The sequence below is a fragment of the Osmerus eperlanus genome, chromosome 10 (genome assembly GCF_963692335.1).
Source record: "Osmerus eperlanus chromosome 10, fOsmEpe2.1, whole genome shotgun sequence".
Taxonomy (NCBI): Eukaryota; Metazoa; Chordata; class Actinopteri; order Osmeriformes; family Osmeridae; genus Osmerus; species Osmerus eperlanus.
In genome coordinates this window covers 15,008,141-15,031,535 of record NC_085027.1, presented here as the reverse complement: position 1 = coordinate 15,031,535, position 23,395 = coordinate 15,008,141, and the positions used below count along the sequence as shown (strand labels likewise).

Here is a 23,395-nt window from a genome sequence, read left to right as displayed (position 1 = left end):
AGGCTGGACGTGTGACGCTGGGCGTGTGAGGCTGGGCGTGTGAGGCTGGACGTGTGACGCTGGGCGTGTGAGGCTGGGCCTGTGAGGCTGGACGTGTGACGCTGGGCGTGTGAGGCTGGACGTGTGACGCTGGGCGTGTGAGGCTGGGCGTGTGAGGCTGGACGTGTGACGCTGGGCGTGTGAGGCTGGGCCTGTGAGGCTGGACGTGTGACGCTGGGCGTGTGAGGCTGGGCCTGTGAGGCTGGGCGTGTGAGGCTGGGCCTGTGAGGCTGGGCCTGTGAGGCTGGGCGTGTGAGGCTGGGCGTGTGAGGCTGGGCCTGTGAGGCTGGGCGTGTGAGGCTGGGCCTGTGAGGCTGGGCCTGTGAGGCTGGTAAGGGTGATGTGATGGTCCCCAGTCTTTGGAGAGTTGCAGAGGAAGTGACAGTAGATTGGTTCAGGGAAAGGAATGTCTTTTTCTCGGAAGACCAGTCTCTTCTTTTCGTCTTTATTCATGCGTTTCTACTTCTCTTCCTCAAACCATTTGCATGTGGAGCACCAGATGTGTGTTTGTAATTTATTTTGTGTTTTAAAATTAGACTCAAATATTTGCCCCCAAGTGGCGAAATCTTCCCCTGGGAAAGTGGATGTGAAAAACATTGCTGAGCTGTCGCCATAAACTACATGTTCCTTTTCGTATTTCTGGATTAATTGACACATGATGCCAGCAAACAACACATTACTTATCAGTTCTCCTCCTCCACCCCTTTTCGATTTCTTACATTTCATTTTATGGCATCGGTCTTTGATTTGCAGTTTCAGCTGGAGAATATCCCTCCATTTAACTGTCAGTGTCAGCTGAATTACACAATCCTTTATGGCAAGCTAAAAATACCCAATCTCTAAGATGAACCATATGTGTGAGGGGTTGTATAACAGGGCAACCAGGAAGCAGAGTGGGTTGGTGACAGTGGGGAACGGAGCCAGAGGCATGTAAGAGACCCGTTCAGCCGCTCCTCAGCCAGCCTTGTCTGACTCATGATGCTGTTTTCTATCAAGACAAGGTTTCAGTTTCCCAAGCTGTGGGTTGACTGACCTTGAGTGCTGTGTGTGTGTGTGTGTCCTGTCTTCTGTGTTTCTTCCTGATGTCCTACAGTATGAATAGAGGTTCCATCAGTGCAGCTTAAGACTTCCTACCATTTGGCGAGGAGATTGTGGCCTGGCGTCCGAGAACGAAAATAGCCTTCCCCCTCGCTGGGGGCTGAGCAGTGACTGCCGGTCATCCTCCAGGCCTGATAAGGCAGCAGACCTGGTCAGGCAGCCTGCCAGTGACCTCCTTACCCCTTCCAACCCCTAGCCCCCCCGCCCCGTCCACCTCACCCCCCAACACCTCACACTCTGCTTTCCTTCAGGTCATTGTCTTGTCTTCCTGAACAGAGCGGAGGACGCTGAGATGAAATTGGCGACGGGAGGTGTGTGTGTGTGGGGGGGGGGGGGGGGGAGAGAGCAGCAGAGAGCAGCAGAAGAGAGAGAGAGAGAGAGAGAGCGCGAGAGAGAAAGAGAGACCAAGGAGAGCACAAGGCACATCTGTCGCCGTCTCTGCCCTGACACAGTGCCTGGGTAGTCGCTTTGCTCTGTGTCACCGTCGCCACGGTGGTCCTGGTTGTGTTGTCCTCTCACGGAGTAGGCAGAGCTGTGTGTCTTGTTTTGGACTCCAGAATGACACGATTCTTGTCCCGTTTCCCCTTCAATTACATTCATCACCGGGCTAATATGCTTTTAATAGGCTTTCGAATGGTATCAGCTGCACAAACAATTGAGGCAATATGTATTGAGGCAACTTTGTTGGAGGGTTCTGTACATTCCGGCCAGGGGAAGTTGGGAAAGTGTTTCCCATCGACTTGTGCATCTCCAGAGTTTCTTTCCATTTCAGTCTTGCATCATATGTGTTGACGCTCAGCCGGGAGGAGCGGGCGCCCATTTACAGCCTCAGAGAGGACATCAGGAATGCTTTTAAAAGCAATCCGTTTGCTTCGCTGTGTCACTTGGACTGTGGGCCCTTAACGAGACGGGCATAGGGAGAGCCCATGAGCCGGGCACGTGACGCCGAGCCTGTGGAGAGCCGTGGGGGGTGCTGGGTGTTCTATGGCCTTCACATTCCACGCCCACTACAAGTGCAGCCCTTGCACACCCTGCGGTCCACACGGTGCCTTGAGTGTGCTGATTCCTGATAGGTCAGTGTGCCGTATCCCGTGTCTTCAGCCGGGAGGGGGGGGGGGGGCGGGGGCCAGGGGGAGCTGTGCCTCAGAGTGCCGCGTGATGCTCTTGGCTCGGTGACAGGGCAACAATGTTTTAAAAGGACAAAGGTCCCAGATCCCCTTTAGCCAATGACACCCCATGTGGGCCTATCCCGGAGTTCCATTGTCACTTGACTGGGGTCTATATTAAGACCAGGAACTGATCTCCCACTCTCTTTAATATGACTCAGCTGTTTGCGTTTGTGCGGTGCATGTCCCTGGACGTGTGGGTGTGCAAGGCTCCACACTGTGTGTGTGTGTGTGCGTGCAGAGCCATGCTCCTGGTTTTACTGGGTGCCAGTACTGTATTGGTCGTGTCCATCACAGCTGTGTGCTTCAGCAGCTATCTGGAGGTGTTCACACCACTCCCACCGTCGGACGCTCTCTCTCCCCTCCTCTCCCTGTCACGTTCTCACTCCGTCTCACACGCGCTCTCTTTGATTCTCACTTCTTCTCTGTCTTGTTCTCTCATAGGTAGCTAGCACAACATGCTAGCAGACAAACTTTGTAGCACAATGGCGTGTGATGTTTTTGTCTCCTTGTGGGCCGGCCGCAAGCAATAAAGCTTTCCTAACGTGTTCACCGACTGACTGTGCAATGCTTGATAGATAAATATTTCTGACACTGGCAGACTGACAGGTCGCAGCAGGAGACGGAGCAGGGCTGTCCTCTGGAGTGACTGACAGCGAGGAATGAGACATCAGCTGGTTTCCTCAACCTTTAACTTCCTTCTCTTCGTCTCTCTTTTCCTCTCTCCTCTCTTGTCCTACACCCCCCCCCCCCCTCCTCCTCTCTCTCTCTCTCTCTCTCTCTCTCTCTCATCACTTCCCTCGCTGAGTGACGCCCCAGTGCGGTCGTTCGCAGGTGTCCTCAGGAGCCTTGGCTCAGTCTGGCCAGCAGTAATTCTCCCCCTTCTACGGACTCCCCACTGAGCCTAAACTAATATTTACAGAGGTAGAAAAATCTGTCAAAACATACTTGTCCTCCAGTCGCTCAGAGGAGCATGTGTGAGGGTGTCCTTTCCAGGAGTGCTGGTCGTCTGGCTGGATGTTTTGAGCTCTGGTTCAGGCACGTGTACTCTGGGAGGTTTAGACTGTGGCCGGGCTGGAGCAGGTCCCAGTGTCCTCCAGGACTGGAGAGCCTCTCTCCGGACCTCGGGGCTAGTGTGAACATGACAGCCCCTCAGAGAACTGCCGTTAATATCAGACAAGCTAAATAAGGCCCTCATCCCCTAGTCCTCTTTCACACACGGGTACACACACAGACGTGCGCACACACACATGCACATACATGCACCACACACACACTTGTGCACTACATGCACCACACACACACACACACACACACACACACACACACACACAGGTACGCAGTACAGTTTTATTTGTATAAACACACACACATCCCCAGTGTCACATCTTCCTGAATCAAGGTGCGCTGTCTGATAAGTGTTGATGTCCTTTCCAACAATGATGAATGGCATAGTTTGAATATTTTGGATCTGCTTCATCACAATTGTCTGCGTTTGTTCTTGCCTGGGCCAAACACACATATCGACACACACGCACACGCACACGCACACACACACCTCCCCACAATGCAGGTTTAGCAGATTTCCTGCCGTCTATTGTGTCTGCCGGAGGATGGTGGCATCCTGGATCGAGCCTCTCGCTTGATCCAGCCAATATCCCTCCCTTCTCTTTCCTCTCCTTTTCCTCCATCCCTCCATCTGTCCGGTGTTCCTCAGACCAGGGGTCCTGAGTTGCAGTCTAAACACCGTCTCCGGGGCCAGCACACACACGCAACCTCTCTCACCTGCTTCCCTGCTGCCGTCTTCCTGCGTGCTACTCTGGCGAATCCTTCCCATCTTGTCTCGCTTTCTGTTTGTAAATCCCTCCTCATCCCCCCCCCCTCCACACCTTTTTCCTCTCATCTTTTAATCATTCTCCCTTTCTGTGTTACTTTCTGCACGTGTTTTCTCCATCCCTCTTTTCCAACTCTCCTCTGTCTTCTTGTTACATCTGCTGGGAATACCAGACAGCGTTCATTCAACAGAAAGACCTCAGATCCAGTATCAGTATGTGTCACAGTTAAAACAACATAAGCCCTCACTGAGTCCCATCCCTAATATACTGTAGGACTGTAGTTCATTATGTATGCATGGCTGGAGAGTTTCAGATAATCGCTCTTTATTATCTTGTTTTCTTATACGATAGCAAGAGTGGTTTCCTGCTTGAATCTCCGAAGCTAGCCTAAACATCAACCTTAGAAATTAGACTACATTCGTCATGCTGATTCTTGTGTTATCAGATGTAATCCCACTCTCGTCATATTATTCCCGAGTTTATCTATTATTTAATGCTTCACCAACTGTCTCTAAGATCTTAATCTCAGGCTATTTTTCATTGTGAAACTCGGTTGTTGGAAAAAAAAACGCCACTTTCCCAATGCGTGCTTGGAAAACTACGATGAGGGTGAAGCCGTGTGTTGTTGAGCACCTAACACCTGAGCGGCGAGGAAAGCGAACCAGGGGTAATTTTCCACTCACCGATGACAGGAAGTCCTATTAAAACAGGACATCCTTTTCGTGCCTGCCTTCAGAATGGCGTTAGCACATCACCAGCGAGTTACCAGAAGTGACTCTCTGAACGGCTCTGACACTGATCAGCTCTCAATACACAACAACCCTGAACCTGGCTTCCAGTTAGTAGTGTGAAAACACCACAGGCTGTCCTTCTGTACAGTGTGTCTGCCCTGACAGTTGAGGGATGCTGGTCTTCCTGTTCTGAAGGGTACAGATCGTCCTCTGTGGGTCACCTTGAGAGAGAGGCGGTTTATTTTTGTGAGGGGGGGGGTCTAAATCCTTTCAGGAACAACAGTTTTGTGGTCTTACTAACAATGAAGGCCTGTACTGTATACAACAGTATTGTAGAGTTCCTTTGATTATTGTTATGTATTGTAATCCTGTGGTCTGAGTTATAACATACGTGTGTGTATGTGTTTGCAGTTTTGCCAGCCAGGAGGATGGAGGATGTCCAGGGAGCGGAAGCCCCCGAGCTTCTTCACTGTGGTGCTGACAGACATAGAGTCAGATCGACACTACTGCTCCTGCCTCACCTTCTATGAGGCAGAGGTCAACCTCCAGGTGGGTTACACACACACACACACACTTACACATACTCACTGTCGGTCTATTTCTAAGTAAGGGTTGTCTGCTATTTCCAAGCATCTACAGGGGGTACCATTTGGTACCATTTCATTGGACCTCTTTTTTCGGGAGTCCTAATTGTTTTGTTTTTGTGATGTTTTTTTGCATGGCACATTTTTACAATTAGGAATTTGTCACGTGTATGACTTGTTCCAGAACCGTGGGCCAGAAGACAAAACAAAGACATTCTACAATATGTGGTGATAAAGTTCACTTTGAAGGGTTCTTAACCCTTGTGTTATCTTCGGGTCATTCTGACCCATCAGTCATTGTGACCCACCGTCGTATTGCGACAGATTTACCGCATACAAAGACAAAGTGAAGCATTTTCTTTTAACCGTTGGGCTGTCTTAGACCCCCCACATTGCAAAGGTTAAAATAAAATTATTTTAATTTGTTTTTGTATTGGGTAAAATTGGGTAAACACAACGATGGTTCGTTATGAACCTTTGGGTCATGTGACCCGAAGGCAGCACGAGGGTTAAAATAAAGTTCCCTCCAGCGCTGGCCATTGGATGCAGCCGCTCACATGATGGTGTTTCCGTGTAGATCCGATTAGTTGTTCAGTCCTAGTGCAGTTCAGTTCACCAATCAGTGAATGACACTTGTGCATTCATGATTTGTCAGAGAAACCGTGTTATGAATGGTCCTTGATAATAATAATTTTAAGTAAATAATTTCACTCTTTGTTAGTTCAAAGTGGCCTAAAGTGCCTTATCTTTACTGTTCACTCCTACCCTCCCCCCCAAAAAACTCCACAACACTTATTTGAATTCGGGAATTCAATGTCTCAACATTCTAAGCTAATTTGTCACCCCCGCTTCAAGATGGTTAGTTGTGAATCACAGACCTAACCATTGACGACTTGGTGTTCCCGTGTGAGCCCACCACCTCTGTGATGTCATCACGCCGTTTTCAAAGGATTCCTCGAGGTGTTGAGAGAACCCAGCCTCTCGACTTCAGGTTTCAGCTCTTCCCTTTTCCTGCCCCTCCTCAGTCTGGGCCTGCGGCTCCCTGGGGAGCGCCTGTTCTCGGTCAGTTACGCAGCGCTCCCTGTGGTCCCAGACCAGCTCCTCTGGCCGCCGCTGTTTGGCGTCCCGCAGCTGTCCCGACTCGCTGTGATCCCCGTAACCCTAACCCAGTTTGTTTTCTTGTCTCCCCCTCCTGTCAGATGTCCCTGATGACCCAGTTAGTGATGGAGGGTGGTGGGACAGGGCCACCCATATGCAGTCATCGCGCTCATTAATGCTGGGTGATTAGGCTTGATAAGGGGGGCTTTAGGAGTCTCTGTATCGTGGCGGTTCACTGCTCAGCCTCTCTTGTCGTCATCCCCCCCCCCCCATCCCATCCCATCCCATCCTTCCCCCATCCAGACCTCTCTGTTTCGGGGGGTTTACTTTATGATAGTGGAGCGCTCTTCCTAAACCAGTTCCTACACGAGTCTGGTGGCTGTATCGAAGCCGACGTCGGTTTGGATCAGCCTGGATAGTAGGGGGTTCTCCTACTTGAATGTGTTGTCCTTAGGTGATAGGGATGTGCCTCTCGGGTCTCTTAAGCAGCATTCCTGTCAGTGGAAAGTTTTATGTGTGTGTGTGTGTGTGTGTGTGTAGGGCTGTATCTGTGGCAGTATGTTCTTTTCACTGAACCTTATTTTGTGGAAGGTCTGACAGTACACAACTCTGTTAGGCCTTGGGGCTTGTCTTCACATCATTTCATGAGAAGCGCACATGAACTGATCCCTGTAAGGCTGTGCAGCTGCAACACTTTCTAGAAGCGTGCTGGCATTTAAACGACCAGCATCACCCCCCCCCCCCCCCCCCCCCCCCCTATCTGATTGGATTCAGAAGCTGCTCGGGAGGCGGAGGAATGTGTTTTCTCGGACTATTGAACCAAATCCTCACTTCGATGGTAAAATGTGGTTCCCATCTGACGGGGTATTTTGATCCCTTGTTCCTCTCGTCTGAGATGCCAGGACACTCGTGGTGTTTTCACTGTCTGGAACAGCAGAAGGGATTCTGGAAGGGACTTTAGTCAGGAGCGAGGCCTTCGGAGCAGGCCTTTGTATATCTGTAAGCTGATAGGGGTGATTGGTCCTCAGACAGGGCAATGAGAACCAGACTGGTTCTCTGGACATTGAACTCTGGATCCCAGGGGAGCAGATTGAGGAGAACAGGAGGCATTGTTTAGTTTATCATCAAGCCTTATCACATAGGTGCCATAAAGGGGAGTTCATTTAACAAGTATGGCACTAATTCCACACCCTTTAACCCAAAGTACAGCATTATATGCTGCATGTCTTATCAGTGTGGTGCTCCCTTCTGTTTATACTTAATTTCGTGTCAAATGTTCAGTAACATCTGCTTGACCTTTTGTTCTAAAAGTAGCCTGCTAATTTGTTTTATTTAGTTGTCTTTAGGGCGTTTACTGTTGCTATTTTTACACTGATTTCATGGTTTGACACTGTTAGGTAGGAAATTGAATTTTTCTAAGTGGGCCCTTCTGCCAAATCAAATGTTATGTTTGTTTAACCCGCCTCAGGCTTGTATATCTTACAGTACTATTTTTGCTAAGACCGAAAACAAAACAGTGTGTTTAAAGTTCCAGCAGGTAATATGTACTCTTAATAACTCATTGGAACTAAATGTTTTCAATTATTGTCGTAAACAGAATTATATCCGTATAATGGAATTATTGGCCTTGTCAGCTACATTTCATTATTGTCTTGGGTTATTTATCAATGACCTTTGTTACTAAGACGCTCAAGGGAGTCCACAGTACTCATTAAAAAAATTCTGGGCTTCTTTTGAACTGTAATTTCTGCGGAAATTAATTTATTGGGCTTTTTTGTTGTCAGTAAACCCTTTATGGAGCCCGTGGTGATTCCAGAAAATCCTCTTTGCTCTTTCCTCTTCTCAGCTAGGATGAGCATCTGCTCTGATGGGGACAGACTGGAGAGAAACCGATGCTTTATAACCCCAAATAAATCACCATCTCTCGCTCGCACTTTCTTTCGCTGGCTTTGTCAGGAAACACAGGATTTAGAGTGTTGAGATAAACAGACCCTAGTAAGACTGTCTCTGCCTGAGGCGACCACTGGCTCCTCCATGTTGCTGCTGAGTGGTTCTCTGCTGCTCGTGCCTCGGCCACACCAGAGGAGGAAGCCATAGCCTCCCGTATACACTAGAGCAGTGGTCCTCAAGTACCCCCTGTCCTGCATGTGTTGGAACACCTGATTCTAAATTTAAAACATGCAGGACAGGGGGTACTTGAGGACCAGGGTTGAGAACCACTGCACTAGAGCACATCGACGCAGGAGGAAGCAGACTGGCAGAGCGGCACGTTGTAACCTCCTATGACCGGAAGCTGATAATCAGACAGCCTTCTCAAAGAGCACCGTGGACTGCCTACTGTAGCACTGTGCTGAACTCTCCCGTGTTAATCCTGTGTGGTTTGGATGTTCCAGGGATCAAAGGCAGTGGAGGCAGACGGGGAGGACGAGGTGGATGAGGAGGAGGACGGCCTGATCCAGCCAGCTCAAGTCTTTGCCCCCAAAAGTCTCATCCTTGTCTCCAGGCTGGATTATCCCGAAATATTCCGGGTAACAAGATAGCATCTGGTTCAAACTGCACAATAACATGACTGTCCTCGGGTTTAAGGTCACTATTCGCAGTTCTCATGAATCCCAGTAAGGAATCGTAGGCTCCGTAGAATGTCAGATTCAATTCCTGACATCCAAATATGTGTACTCAGTTATGAGACCCACACCCCAGAAATCTGTTTACTCATGGGACCCACAATGTTATTATTAAGTGACCCATCGTGAACCGTACTGAACTCTGTGTCTATAAAGCACCCTTCTGTCAGTACAGTCTAGTGGAGCTGGACAGGAGGGGGAGGGGGGGGGGAGAGAGATTAAGTGTGTAAACTCAGAGCCAGGACATCCAGCCAATCTCTTCCTGAAGTTCAGAGAGGTCCACAGTTCTCTCCCCTCCCCAGACGACTCTGGAGTACCACAGCCTTCAGCCGGAGGATAATTGTCTCTGAGACAAATCAAGTCGTGAATAATACTTAAGCCTTTCTTTCTGACTTTGCCCAAGAATGCACTATTGAACCTGTAAATTCGGGGGACTCCCAAACTCGCGGAATAATGTTATGTTAACGGTCATAAGTCCATTAGGTCGGATCGAATTAGTTAGACACAGTATGTCTTACCTGTGTGTGTGTGTGTCCTCCTCCAGGGCTGCTTGGGTCTGATCTACACGGTGTACATCGACAGTCTGACCTTCCCTCTGGAGGGTCTGGTGGCCGGCCTCTTCACGTGCCTGGTGCCCGTGGCTGGAGGCTCCCAGGTGAGGCTCCGCTGAGGCCGACCGTTCCTCACATACCTCCGTCTGAGAGGCCTGCCTGTCTGACCCCCCCACCCCCCCACCCTCCGACCAGGGGTCAGCCTGGGTTAATGGAGCTGTTCTAACACTCCGAGGTGCAAGGTCCCTCCTGGGGGTGACAGCTCAGCGTGCAGTGCTGTCGTAGTTTTAGTGCCCTCGGAAGGAAGGTAACCGCGTTCGTGTTTTTCCAGCGGCGGGAAATCGTGATTTGCATTCACTTTCCACTCGACTCAGAACGCTTCGCTGAGATGGAGCAGGAGATTGCCGATTCAGCCACGTGCAGAAATGTGCTCGTTATTCTCCCGTTTCAGTCAGTCATCCTGTGCTTACATTGCCGAGTGGAACCGGGGTATAAATATACACTACACCTAGGGAGATGTTTTTACTCCACAATGGATTATTAAAATATGTGTAGAGCAGTGAAATCCATCCCATAAATCAAAGAGAGTTTCTACTCCTCCATTTTTTTTTTTTCAATCAATTTAGTTGTCAAATTGTGCGATTAAACAGGTTTTCTGGTTCTCTGGCATTGTTAATTGGGAAAGAATTTCGTCTGTTTGGTGTAATTTACCAACAGGCCTGTCTGGTCCCCTTCGAGAGCACTCACCAGTGCCAATGGCTCTAGGTTAACTAAACACCACATTATGATAGTAGGAACCTCAGCAGCGGAACAAATCTATCACTGGAACACAGTCAAACGCAACGGTCAGGAATCTTTCCCTTCTCTCTCTCTTCTCCCTCTCTCCCCTTTCCCCCCCTCTTCCCTCTGTCTGTCTCTCTCTCTGTCTCTCTGTCTCCAACTCAATTGAAACACTGTCATGCTTGGCATTAGTCGGAATCACTGATGACATTAGCGCTCACACGGAACTCACTCCAGCTCTCTGTTGAGTCTTGGGACGTACACGCTAACTGTTTTCTGTGTCCCAGATGCAAGAGGCTAGGACCTACATACGCTCCTTTGGGCTTTCGGGTTATGCCGGCTCAACGATATGTAGCTTAACATGTAATTGAGCTTTCCCCTGCGACTGCTGGTCTGAGTCAAAAGGCTAATTCATCCCTGCAGCTGTGGGGTGTGTGTGTGTGTGTGTGTGTGTGTGTGCGCGCAGTGTTCAGCCGTGCGAGAACACACGCTCACAAACACAACGCGAATCCCCGAACTTGCTCCCCAGCTTAATCAGTTCTCTCTTGTGTGCATGAATGAGGTTTTGGTGTTTGTGCTGTTTTACAAGCCTGTACTGTTGACTCCTGTGTGTGTGTCCGTCCCCCCGTCCCCCCCATACAGAAACTCTTCTCCCTGGGAGCAGGGGACAGACAGCTGATCCAGACTCCTCTGAACGACAGCCTGCCCGTCACCTGCAAGAGTGTGGCCCTGCTCTTCCAGCAGCTCGGTGGGTCCACGGGCCTCAGCACCAAACACTGAGCATCACAGACAGGCAGGCTAGGAGGCTGACAGACAGGTGGGCAGACAGACAGACAGGAATGCAGTCAAGCAGACAAGTAGACAGTCAGACCGACAGGCAAGTAGACAAGTCAGGTAGACAGGTAGGTAGGTAAGTAAGTAGGCAGGCAGGAAGGCAGGCAGGCAGTCACAGGCAAGTATAGACAGGCTGGCAGACAGAATTCCCCTGTAGTTACACCATCCTGTTTTGACCATCTGTAAATAGGCTTACAGTATGACAGTATGCATACACTGTGTTTGTCACGTAGTGTATAGACAGCTCCCGTTATAGCTGAACTGGTGTCTCAGCAGACTGGAACTTAATCATATTGTTGCCAAAGTTTTCCTTTTTCCTTTTTTATTAAGTAGCTTATTGGTGTGAAAGCTTTCAGGTTTACCCAGTCTTGATCCTTGATTGTTTCAAATGTTACAAACTGAGAGGATCAGAGCTGCTATGCCAATCACATGATTACGAATCATTTTGAGATCTAACCACATCACAAAACTGTAGACTTTATAACCGAGGGCTTAAAGCTGTACAGAAAATGTTAAAGGCTCTTATGATGTCGGTGTTTTAGTCTGGACTGCAAGCGCAGGAGCACATGATGTAGCTTTGATGCGCTTTGGTGACTTTGAGTCAGTGAGTTGCCATAGACCGCTTGTTTCTCCTCAACAGTCCAGCTTGTTTCTGTGCGCATGTCATTGTCGCACATTGCCTGGGTGAACATGTGGCATTTCTCTGTAGTACCATCGGGTCAAACTCTTTGGTCAGATAAGCCCGAAATGTATGTTTAGATTACGTTTAAGAGGGAGCATTAGACTGTCTTGTTGGAACCTGTGGAGGTCATGGCTTTTGAGGAACTCGGGGTCTAGAAAGATTGACTAGTCGCTCTCCGGGGTCAGACGCATGTGTCTGTAAATGAAATCCAGTCCAATGGCACTTGACCCTTGACTTTCTTTGTAATGGAAAATCAGCCCTCATGCGATTGGAAGAATGTGTTCGAAAACAAAAATGAGGGATGTTTCTTGAACGCATTACGGCCCTGAACTCTGCAGGAATCCGGTAATAGTTAGCATGCTCGCGTGTGTTTGTTTGGATAGGGAGCCGGTGGACGAACTCATGGGGGGTACTGTACCCGTACACTAACCGCCTGGGTCGTGTGGAAGTCATGTGTTTGTGGTGAACCTGGAGAAAGATGAATGGCCAACACCTTGACTTTACCCTCCGCTCTTCGTCAGTCCACGCGGGCCCTGCTTTGTGTTAACCAAGTCCAGGACCATACCCAGGAAAAGAGGGCGCAAAGCAAATAAATAGACGTCACATTCATATGTCTCTCTTTAAATTGTACATTCCACAGATTGGAATGTTCTAGAAGCATCTCCCTCGCTCTCGATATGGCCGACGCCAGGTTAGCTCTGGGGTCCTCCGGTTCACAGAGGGGGGAGGTTGGAGCACAAGTCAAGCCGCCTTTTAGGACTCTGTCCATCTTTTGTGAGGATGGTCAGTGTCTTGTGGTGTCAAATCCTCCACAGCCCCCAAATATCGGATCTCCAAAGACGCCGTTTTGTAAGGGCATCAAAAGGCAGGTGACGACCAGTTGGACCATACAGGATCACAGTTGTTATTTGGCTTATACGTCTGTAGATTCTACAGCTGCCAAACCCCTTTTAAATTGTCCTTTTAACATTGTGTCACACCGTTTGTGTGTAGTGACGTTGTGCAAGTATTATTGTTTGTGGATTACTGACGCACAACCAATTGCCCATATGGGAACAAAAGCAGTCCTACTTAAGGATACAGCACAGTATACCGCAGGTGGATGCTCAGTATCAACTGAGTGCAGTTGGTCACACGAGAGAGACCACATTCCTTGGCAGGTCCTGCAGTCATTCTACCCTGTGATAATGGACGGCTTCGTCCTGTAAGCTGAGCTGCGATCCATTAGCTTTCTCCTGCGATGTCACGGTGTCCCGGACGACCTTCTGTCTGGCCAAACGCTGCTGTTATCTGAATGAGACCCCGAGCGGCCATTACACGGGTGTTTCAGTCGCGTGCGTGCGTTAGGTGGCTGAGCGGTGAGGGAAGCGGGCTAGTAATCTGAAGGTTGCCAGTTTGATTCCCCGGCCGTGCCAAATGACGTTTTGTCCTTGGGCAAGGCACTTCACCCTACTTGCCTCGGGAGAATGTCCTGTACTTACTGTAAGTCGCTCTGGATAAGAGCGTCTGCTAAATGACTAAATGTAAATGTAAATGTAAATGTTCTTCCAGCCCAGACGTTCCTACACGTCAGCGCATAGGATGTTCTGACGGTATTTATGATCTCCTATGGATCTATTGTCAGTATTTCGGCTCTATGATCCTATAGTCCTGGTGTTTCCATCAGATCTCCTCCCATAAGGGCTGTGTCCTTTCCATGTTAGGTCCATCTGAAGACATGTGCTTTGTGGTGTTTGCTGAGTCCAATTATTCCGCTGTACAGAATCCATAGGAATATTTGAGTTGGATTCTGAGGATAGCGAAACTAGAAATGCCATGTCTGTACATCAGTCTGGGACGTGTACACCTGGCTGTTCTAAGGTGGGGTTGTCTAAGGTGGGGATCGCCTCAACTCATCCATATGGCCTGTGAAGGTCTGACCGGTAGAGAGGACAGGTGTCCACTTAAGTCATCCCTAACGACCACATGAGGCAGGATGACCATGGCAGGGACGTGCATCAGGTCCACACATCGCCCAGTCATCGCTTAGGATCCGTCCAGTCACCACGCTGGAATGTCCGTTTCAACATGCCACTCTGCACAGGAAGCACATCCCCCCAGGGGAGAGGAGGGGGGAGAGGAGAGGGGGGGAGAGGAGGGGGGGAGAGGAGGGGGGGAGAGGAGGAGGGGGGTAGAGGAGGGGGGGGGGAAGGAGGGGAGGGGAGAGGAGAGGGGGGGAGAGAAGGGGGGGGGGGGGAAGGGGAGGGGGGAGGGAGGGGAGGAGGAGGGGGGGCAGAGGAAGAGGGGGGGAAGGAGGGGAGGGGAGGAGGAGGGGGGGGAGAAGGGGGGGGGGGAGGGTGGGGAGGGGGGGAGGGGGAGGAGGAGGGGGGGGAGAAGGGGAGGGGGGAGAGGAGGGAGAGCTGCAGCAAGGGTTGTGCGCTGCTCTCTCGCCTGGGGTCAACTACCGTCTCGCCGTCCTTCGGGTCGGAATCGTGTCGCTGTTTAAATAGATACGGGAACAGCCCAAGGACACACAACAAGTCAGTCCAGATACAATTCCTCCGCGTGTGGTTTTAAAATAAACCTTCTGTTGATAGTCTCAAGTGTGAGGATGTAGCTCGTGGAAGGTTTTTTTAATTTTTTTATTGCACAGTTTAGCCCATTCATCTTGATAAATATTATGATGTTTTACTTTGCTTTGAGATGCGCCCGTGCGGTAGGATGTCCAGGTATTCTGGGAAAAACAGCCTCGTCGATGTTCAGTGTCACGTTCTTGTTCCTGTTTATGAGGGGCTGAAGCCTCAGCTCTGCGGATGTCTGCCTCGGTTCCACTGTCTTAATCTCTGCTCTGTCAGATGAATCGTGAATAAGTCATTAGATTGATAGGAAACAATAACAGGAACTGAATACTTGGAATTTGGCTGGACTGTCCTATTGGTATTTAATGTGTTTATTTCACTAAGTCTCACATAGTGTTGTTTTCCTTTTCATTTCCTGCCTTTTTCAATTTTTTTCACCATATTTAGAAGACCGTATAGAATTTGGGCAGTATATACCTATCCTGTTATCTGGAATTGTTTAGTTGTCTGTTATTGTGTGGTTTATAAAATATTTCAATCTTTATGTTGATGAATGGGTATGCAGCTTAATCTGCTCTATTATGAAGTTTATTATAAACTAGAAGAGAATTGTAAGGAGTTTGTTTTCCTTTTCCTCAATGGTTTCAGCGAACATGTGCAGTCATTTAGAAAGCAAGAAAGATCTCCACGTAATGTTGTTTACTCCAATTTGTTATTTGGTTATCTAAACGCTCCCACCCCTACAGACTGTGTTTTTGTTCTGGAATAATAAGCAGTCAAATTCCATCAGATACCTAATTAATTTCACATTCCATTTGGTTTCTCTCCTTCCAGGAATCCAGAACGTTCTGAGCCTGTTTTGCGCGGTTCTGACAGAACATAAGGTTTTGTTCCACTCCACCAGCTACCAGAGGCTAGGAGAGGCGTCCCGTGCACTGGAGGCCCTCATGTTCCCCCTCAAATACAGGTGTGGGATTGGTCCGACACATGCCCCCCCCCCCCCCCATATGGATCCTTCCACCTCAGCTCATGTCTCATGTCGTGACCCGCTCTGCAGAGAGTGTGACTACAATGAGAATGCTCCTCAGTCCCTAATGGGTTTCATTCTCTGCAAAGTGGGTTAGCCTACACGTAGACTGGCTTTGATTATGAGCCCCACTGAGGGGTCATTTGAGTGTGGGGGAAGCTCTGTGATTGTTCTCAGATACATGGAGGGATTTATGTCCCTGCCATCATTCAGGATTTCTTTCCAAGGCAAAACAACTTGGATTAACAGACAGAACGATTTCGGATCATCTCAGCCTGAAAGCCAAACTAATTAAGAGGATATGGAGGACTAACTTGGCGCCCAGACGGCTTATTTGCAGTGTAAATGCAGTGTTCTGTTGATGGAGTCACAGATATTGTCCAGAGTATATATGCTCACAGTCATCTCATGTGTTGAACTCAGTTACCCATACATCCCCATCCTGCCTTCCCGGCTGCTGGAGGTCCTGAGCTCTCCCACCCCCTTCATCATCGGGGTCCACTCCATGTTCCAGAGCGAGATCCTGGAGCTGGTGAGTACAGCACCACAGTCTCGCCGTACCAACAGGAACCCTGCGATGGCACGGCCAACCATCTACACCCAGGGAGACCCAGAGTTGCCCAACAGATGCCTTAAGGCTGACGCTCACAATCACGGACATCTTTTGTAACTTTCAGCATTTCGTTCGTTCTGTTGTGATGAAGTAAAAGTCGAGCGCGCCGCGGTGTACTTTCCTTGTCTCTCTTGGCTGGTTTCAGGGAGTTTTCTCTCTTGCTAGAGTTCTCTCCTCCACAATTGGCCAAGACTTTTGTCTTGTTGCAATTCCGGTATCTATTACATTCCCTGTCACAAATTCATCATCATAATCTTTATCTACAACTACAATCACTAATCTAATCAAATTAGTAGATGTATTGATTGCTCTGAATGTGTGTCTGTGTGTGTGTGTGTGCCCATGCTCACGCTTTCTGTTGTTCAGCTGGACGTCATCATCGCCGACCTGGACGGAGGGACGATCAAGATCCCCGAATCCATCCACCTGTCTCAGCTCCCTGAGCCCCTGCTGCACCACACACAGACCGCCCTGTCCCTGGTAGGTGCCCCGCCATGCCTCAGCCACCGTGCCAGCACGCCCTCACCCCTGGGCGGGTGGCAGACTGCTATTTAGTGTGTTTAGGAAACGTGTTGGCACCATAACAGCAGTACCATAGACCCCCCCCCCCCCCTTGCATAGCCAGATTTATCCGCCTTAAGCTGAGCCATCAAATCTATTTTTGCAGAGGGAACACTTAATGCAACTTGCGTAAAACCAGCGCTGAGATGTGTCCTCTGTCTTGCTATTCTCTCTCTCTCTCTCTCTCTCTCTCTCTCTCTCTCTCTCTCTCTCTCTCTCTCTCTCTCTCTCTCTCTCTCTCTCTCTCTCTCTCTCTCTCTCTCTCTCTCTCACTCACTCACTCACTCACTCACTCACTCACTCACTCACTCACTCACTCACTCACTCACTCACTCACTCACTCACTCACTCACTCACTCACACACACACACACACACACACACACACACACACACACACACACACACACACTCTCTCTCTCCCCCCCCCAGGTTCTTCACCCTGACCTGGAGATCGCTGACAATGCCTTCCCTCCCCCCGCACTGCCCCCTCCAACCTTAAGTTGTTGGTAAGTCACCATCACCTTGGTCCGTCTGCTCCTCCCTGACCCGGGACCTCCAGGGTGTTTGTTTACAGTAAACCAGCCCAGCTTCCCAGAACAGCCTCTGTATCTGATAGGAGCATGATTCCACAGCCCTGAGAGATCCCCCAGGACAAACTGTAGGTCTACTATCTCCAAGTCAGGTTTATAAATAGCTAAATGTGAAAGCTAGTGTTCCTTTATATGACCAAAACCCGCTATCTAGAAGATAAAAAAGAAACATTTCAGTGTGACTCACTTTAATGTCGGCGCTTATCTGACAAGGCATGTATGGTATGACCAGCTCTCCTCTCCTCTCTCCAGGATAAGGAGGTGAGGGCCGTGTTCCTCCGGCTATTTGCACAACTCTTCCAGGGCTACAGGTCCTGCCTGCAGCTCATTCGAATCCATTCCGAACCTGTTATTCACTTTCACAAGGTGAGATGTCTACACTCTGGACTCCCAGAGCCTTGATTGAAACACTTCTAATCGCAGGAGGTTCTCACATCCTCTGGCAGCCTCCCCTCTGTGTTACTACTGCATGGCCACATCGACCCCCCCCACACACACACACACACCTTTGGGGCTGTACCCTGAATCACTCACCAGCCCTTTTCGGGGTGTCTAACTGGATACCTGCTTATCGTTTTTGCTGCATTGATCACATCTAATAAATAGGTACTCTTGTCCGTGTGGTAACAAAAGAAAACAATCAAGTTGTGCTCTCTTGTTGTTTTAATCTGGCAAGAGTGTTTGGCTACGGACCAAGAGCTGTTGAGCTTATCCTTTAAGGACTGTCAGATACAGTTAAGCTCATCCTGAGGTGTTTTGCTTGAGTGTGTTTGTGTTCTTTTGAGATGCTTCAGCGGTCGCATGACTTCTTCACGATGCTATCTCTTGGGTTTTGCGTGGAGTGTTGTTGGGCTTGGACAATGCCCTAGCCATGATGAGCCATATGAGATGGATCGGGTTTACGTTTCTGTTTTTCACCGGCCCCTTGTATTTGTTTGTGTCTGTGGCGTCTCCGTGGTAACCTCTCAGCACGTTCCTCTCAGCGTACCCCACATGGCTCAGATTAAGAAAGCCAGGAATTCATCACGAATCGACACCAACCCCTCTTTTTTTTCTTTCTTCACAGTCCGACGAGGCGTATAGATGCACTGACAGCATGCTATGCCCTAATTTCGTTTTTTTCCCACCAGCAGCCAAGAAGGAGCATGATGAAAATGACATGTTGTACAGATAAAGTCATCTTCAGTTGAAGTTCTCTCTTCTCTAGCTGTTTGAGTTGTGTTCAGGTTTGTGTGGGTTTAGTGGACCAGTACATGCGCGGTAGACAAGACCATGCTGCCTCTCTCCGCGCATCCTCTGACCCCTGACCTCCGACCTCCTACAGACTGCCTTCCTGGGCCAGCGAGGCCTGATCGAGAACGACTTCCTGACCAAGGTTCTCGACGGCATGGCCTTCGCTGGCTTCGTGTCTGAGAGAGGCCCACCTTACAGAGCCTGCGATCTCTTTGACGAGGTATGGAACGGGGCGCCGCAACGCTTCCACAGGCAACATGGACACATCAGGATCATTGACTTCCCCAGTACATGATGTGGTTAATTGTGTGTGTGTGTGTGTATGTGTGTGTGTACCTTCAGCTGGTGGCCTTTGACATGGAGCGCTTTAAAGAGGAGGAGGCCAACCCTGCCAAACTACAGAAGCACATGAGGGAGCTCTCTGAACAGCTGTATAGAAACGTGGGTGTCTCCCTGACGCCAGTACAGTCATCTGTGTTCCAACACCACCCTTTGTTTTCACTACAATAAACGTGTCCGGTTTCTCTCTGTATTCTCCCGTTTCTTTGTGTCTTTGCCTTTCATGTGCGTGACTTCCCTCTTTTAATTCATGTCTGGATTTCGGTGCTCCCCCCCAGGAAAACCCCAACCCCCACATGGCGTTCCAGAAGGTTCCTCGGCCGTCGGAGGGCTCCCACCTGCGGGTGCACCAGGTGCCCTTCCCCCTGCTGAACGAGGAGCGTGTGGAGGGGCTGCTGCTGGAGGGGCTGGCCAAGCAGGCCAGCGCCCCGGCCGCCTCCGCCGCCGCCGCCGCCGCCCGCCCCGAGAGGAAGTGTGTGGTGCCAGCGGGCCCCCCCGTGGGTACGTCACCGCCTGAGGGCTCCTCACGCGGGTCTGGAGGAACACAATCGCTCATGGTGTATTGGACCACTTCCGAGGGCTCTCGTCTGTGCCTTTCTACGTTCTCGAATGTTATTACACCGCCTCTGAGGCTCATGGATGTGTGTGTGTGTTTAGTGTCCATCATGGGGAAGACTGGCTCAGTGTTCAACAGCGCTCGCCGGCTGGAGGTGGTCAGGAGCTGTATCTCCTACATCTTCGACAACAAGACCCTGGAGACGGAGAAGGTGGGTGACGCAGCCCTCCGTCCTAATCTGTCTCCCGCTCTCTCTCTCATTCTCTGTCTCTCTCTCTCTCTCTCTCAGCACTCAGACCCATGATAGGAGTGACGGATACCCATGAGAGAGACACATCTGGGCTGGGAGACATCCATCCCTTAGATTAGCAGACGGCCCACTTTGAAGCTTCTAGAAGTCTCTCCCCCCCACCTCCAACCCCTAACCCCCAGATACCCCTACAGCTGGGAGACATAAGGACCAGCAATCAAACACCCACTCTAACCCCATAATCTCCTAGTTATCTGCACAAATAACCGTATTGTTTTAACATCGGGGTTAATGACAGAGCTATTGCTTGAGTCCCCCCCCCCCCTCACCTCACGGCTGTTTTTCCCCTAAAGCATCTACACATAAATCACCCCAGTGTGTTTAGTTTTTCCCCAGTGCTGGCCCCCCATAGCGAAGCCCATGGGAGCAGAACCGGTGTGCCCCATGTGTATGGATTGGGACGGTAGCCAGCTCATATATACATCCACTGGCTTTAATATGTCTGGTTATATAATGCAGGCCTGCATCTCTGAATGCAAGAATGCCGAGCATGCGTGCTATAGCCCCCAGGAGCCTATAAACCCATCACCTCCACACGGCCAATGTGAAAGCCATTAGCCGGACGGCCAGAGACGACACTAGCTATTTTGTCATTAGGATGAATTACAGTGTCATGGTTCAATGGCTGGGCCTGAAACAATTGGAACTGTACCTGTTGTTGTCCTTGAGTAGGAGGCCCTCCAGATCCCTGGCTTGGGTTTCATGCCTTGAGAAATCTAGAACATTTCTATAGTGTGAGTAATATGGAGATTGGGTTTGGGGTACATCAGACCAGACCCTGACAATTGCATGTTATGAACAATTCTGTCTCTCCTTCTCTTCTCTTTTCTACCTCTTTCTCACTCTCGCTCCTCTCTCTCTCTCTCCACCCCTCCCTCTCCCTCTGACTCCCCACACCCACCGTCTCTCCCCCTCCCCTTCTCTCTCTCTATCTCTCTCTCTCCCCAACCCTCTCTCTCTCCCCAACCCCCTCTCTCTCTCTGTCTCTCTCTCTCCCCAACCCCCTCTCTCTCTCTGTCTCTCTCTCTCCCCAACCCCCTATCTCTCTCTGTCTCTGTCTCTCTTTCTCTCCAGACCCTCCCAGCAGCGTTGCGGGCCCTGAAAGGCAAGGCTGCCCGCCAGTGTCTGACCGAGGAGCTGAGCCTCCACGTTCAGCAGAACCGCGCCATTCTGGACCACCAGCAGTTTGACTACATCACCCGCATGATGAACTGTGCCCTCCAGGTGGGTCCCGGACACGCCGTCGCCGCCGCCTCTGGCACCGTCTGTGTTTGTGCGACCGGCTCAACCTAAACACAGCTTGTCGCTTGCAGCAGACTGGCTGTGTTTTAAACCCCTGGCGAGAACCCGCTTGTCGTTCCAGCCCCGTCTCTGGCAGGGGGGGACATGACGCGTTGCCAATGCTTCAGTCGTCCAGAGCCGTGGCGCTCTGGGGCCGCTGCTATCCCTCCCGTCGTCCCTCCTGTGGCCACAGCGAACGGTCGTCGCGGTCGAACAGCCCTTCGTCTTCACAGTAGCACTGTTTCCGCAGCTTGCCTTCGTTTTCCCCATGTTGACTTGGGTGTTCCCCCCCTTTGCTCTCCCCAGAGCTTTAACAGGTAAACCGCAACATATTTAGGGAGCGCGGGCCCCCTCGTTTCCCTCCCGTCCCCGCTCCAGAACAGACCGGCTCATCTCGGGGTGCTGTGGCTTTTTTTCACGGGCCATAACTGGTTTTAATTTAGTATGTCTGAAGTCGTGCATAATGGAAACAGGATGAGAGCGTGCCGGCCGACCGAGCGCTAAGCAGATAGCTCTGGCAGAGCGGAGCCTACCTCCCCCCTGCCTCTCCTCATCATCCTCCAGCCAGCATGCAGGCATCAGACCTCTGGCAGAGCGGAGCCTACCTCCCTCCTGCCTCTCCTCATCATCCTCCAGCCAGCATGCAGGCATCAGACCTCTGGCAGAGCGGAGCCTACCTCCCTCCTGCCTCTCCTCATCATCCTCCAGCCAGCATGCAGGCATCAGACCTCTGGCAGAGCGGAGCCTACCTCCCTCCTGCCTCTCCTCATCCTCTTCCAGCTAGCATGCAGGCATCAGACCTCAGGCAGCCTAGCTAGCTGCTCAGCAGTCATCCAGTCACACCCTCCCCACCTTTCTAGTCCAGCACCACGCTCAACTGCAGTCAGCAGAACAGACTCTGAGCAGTTGTGAGGGGTGGTTGGTTGGTTTTGCGCGTTCCCGTGAGAGTAAGTGGTGTCCCAATACTCTTTTTGATTGAGGAGTAGGGCGAAGACGAAGGGGTATACACCCCTTAAAACCAAGTAAGCTCGAGAGCTTACTTAAAACCTAGGGGTATGTTGATACTGCGCTACCTGCAACAATGGCGGACAGATCATCCAGAGTCCCATAAATGTAATATTCTTGTTTTGTGCTTTACACAGTCCTGTACATATGTATTTGCAACCATGTTCTTAATTGAATTTTCTTTTTTTTTATCGCTAGTTTGCTACGCTAAGGTTACATTGCTGATTTGCACAACAGTCCCGCATTTCTCTGATTAGCCTTGAATGGACTCCATGCATGTCTACAGTTTTAATTCAACTCCATTAGCAGCGAATTTCAAACGAATTTCGTTTGATATCAGTGCATAACACTACTTGCTTTGGAGACATCGATAGACGTAACCGTAACCAAGTGGTGTCTCATTTCATAGGGCTATGTAGCCCTTACCCCTCAGTTTCGAGACACAAGGGCTAGGGGTAAACTAAGGGCTAGGGGTTAGGGGTAAGACAGAGTATTGGGGTTCGGCCTTAGTCTTGGTTTGTCTTCCTTTACAATGGTTTGACAGCCTGTCGTGAGTGTGAGTCCTATTTGTGGCCCTCGATTTGTAGTTAAGGGGGGGGGGGGTTCAGTGTTTGATGCGTCTACCTGCTGCAGCGGGGGGGAATCGCACCGCTGCTGTTATTAGTCAAAGTGATTAGTGATATATTTTCCTGTCACTCGGCTGTGTTCGGCCTATAAGGTGTCAGCGAGGCATCAATCAGAGAGCAGTGCTGGGGTCCCAGTGGTAGTTCCTCATGTTTTACTGCCTGGCGTCACCTGGCCCGGCCGGTGGGGGGGTTTTAATGATTCTGAGCCGGGTGTTCACACACAGCGATTTTTATGGAGTGGTTCTGGATTCCAGGCATTTTTCTGCTCAAATGATAGAGGCCAGTGAACCGCTGAATCCCCAACATCTGCTGGAGCGCAGGCCGCGGGGGGGCATGGGGGGGGGGGGGGGACGCTCCACGTGTTCCTCCCTCCCCATGCGTAAAAGAGGTCAGATGGGAGACAAGGGGGGCGCGGTCTGGACCATGGCAGAGGGCTGGACATCCACTCTGACCCTGGCGGAGGCCTTTTCACCAATCAGCTGCCACGCTCGTGTCGTTACGCACCCTGCATGGCGTGACGTGCGTCAGGAAGCTGAATTCCATGTTCCATGTGCCATCTGCACCCATGGTCTGAGCGAGGGCGCGTTCCCCAGGGTCTGAGACGGGCTGTGACCTGCGGGATGGGGAGTGGTCCCGTCCTTGTGGCGACGCCCTTCAGAAGGGGCTCCACGA

The 23,395-nt window shown here is 50.5% G+C and overlaps 1 protein-coding gene across 1 annotated transcript in view; it reads left to right on the top strand.

Annotated features, from left to right (window-relative positions):
* Positions 1 to 23,395, top strand: part of sbf2 (SET binding factor 2) — an 88,302-nt gene that overhangs the window by 28,973 nt on the left and 35,934 nt on the right. Inside the window, 15 exon segments of the mRNA XM_062470786.1 lie at positions 5,281 to 5,418; positions 8,945 to 9,079; positions 9,720 to 9,830; positions 11,149 to 11,254; positions 15,415 to 15,547; positions 16,031 to 16,139; positions 16,587 to 16,700; positions 17,213 to 17,258; positions 17,261 to 17,289; positions 17,626 to 17,739; positions 18,698 to 18,826; positions 18,949 to 19,047; positions 19,224 to 19,446; positions 19,603 to 19,712; positions 20,886 to 21,035. Coding sequence (XP_062326770.1) covers positions 5,281 to 5,418; positions 8,945 to 9,079; positions 9,720 to 9,830; positions 11,149 to 11,254; positions 15,415 to 15,547; positions 16,031 to 16,139; positions 16,587 to 16,700; positions 17,213 to 17,258; positions 17,261 to 17,289; positions 17,626 to 17,739; positions 18,698 to 18,826; positions 18,949 to 19,047; positions 19,224 to 19,446; positions 19,603 to 19,712; positions 20,886 to 21,035 — 1,746 coding nt within the window.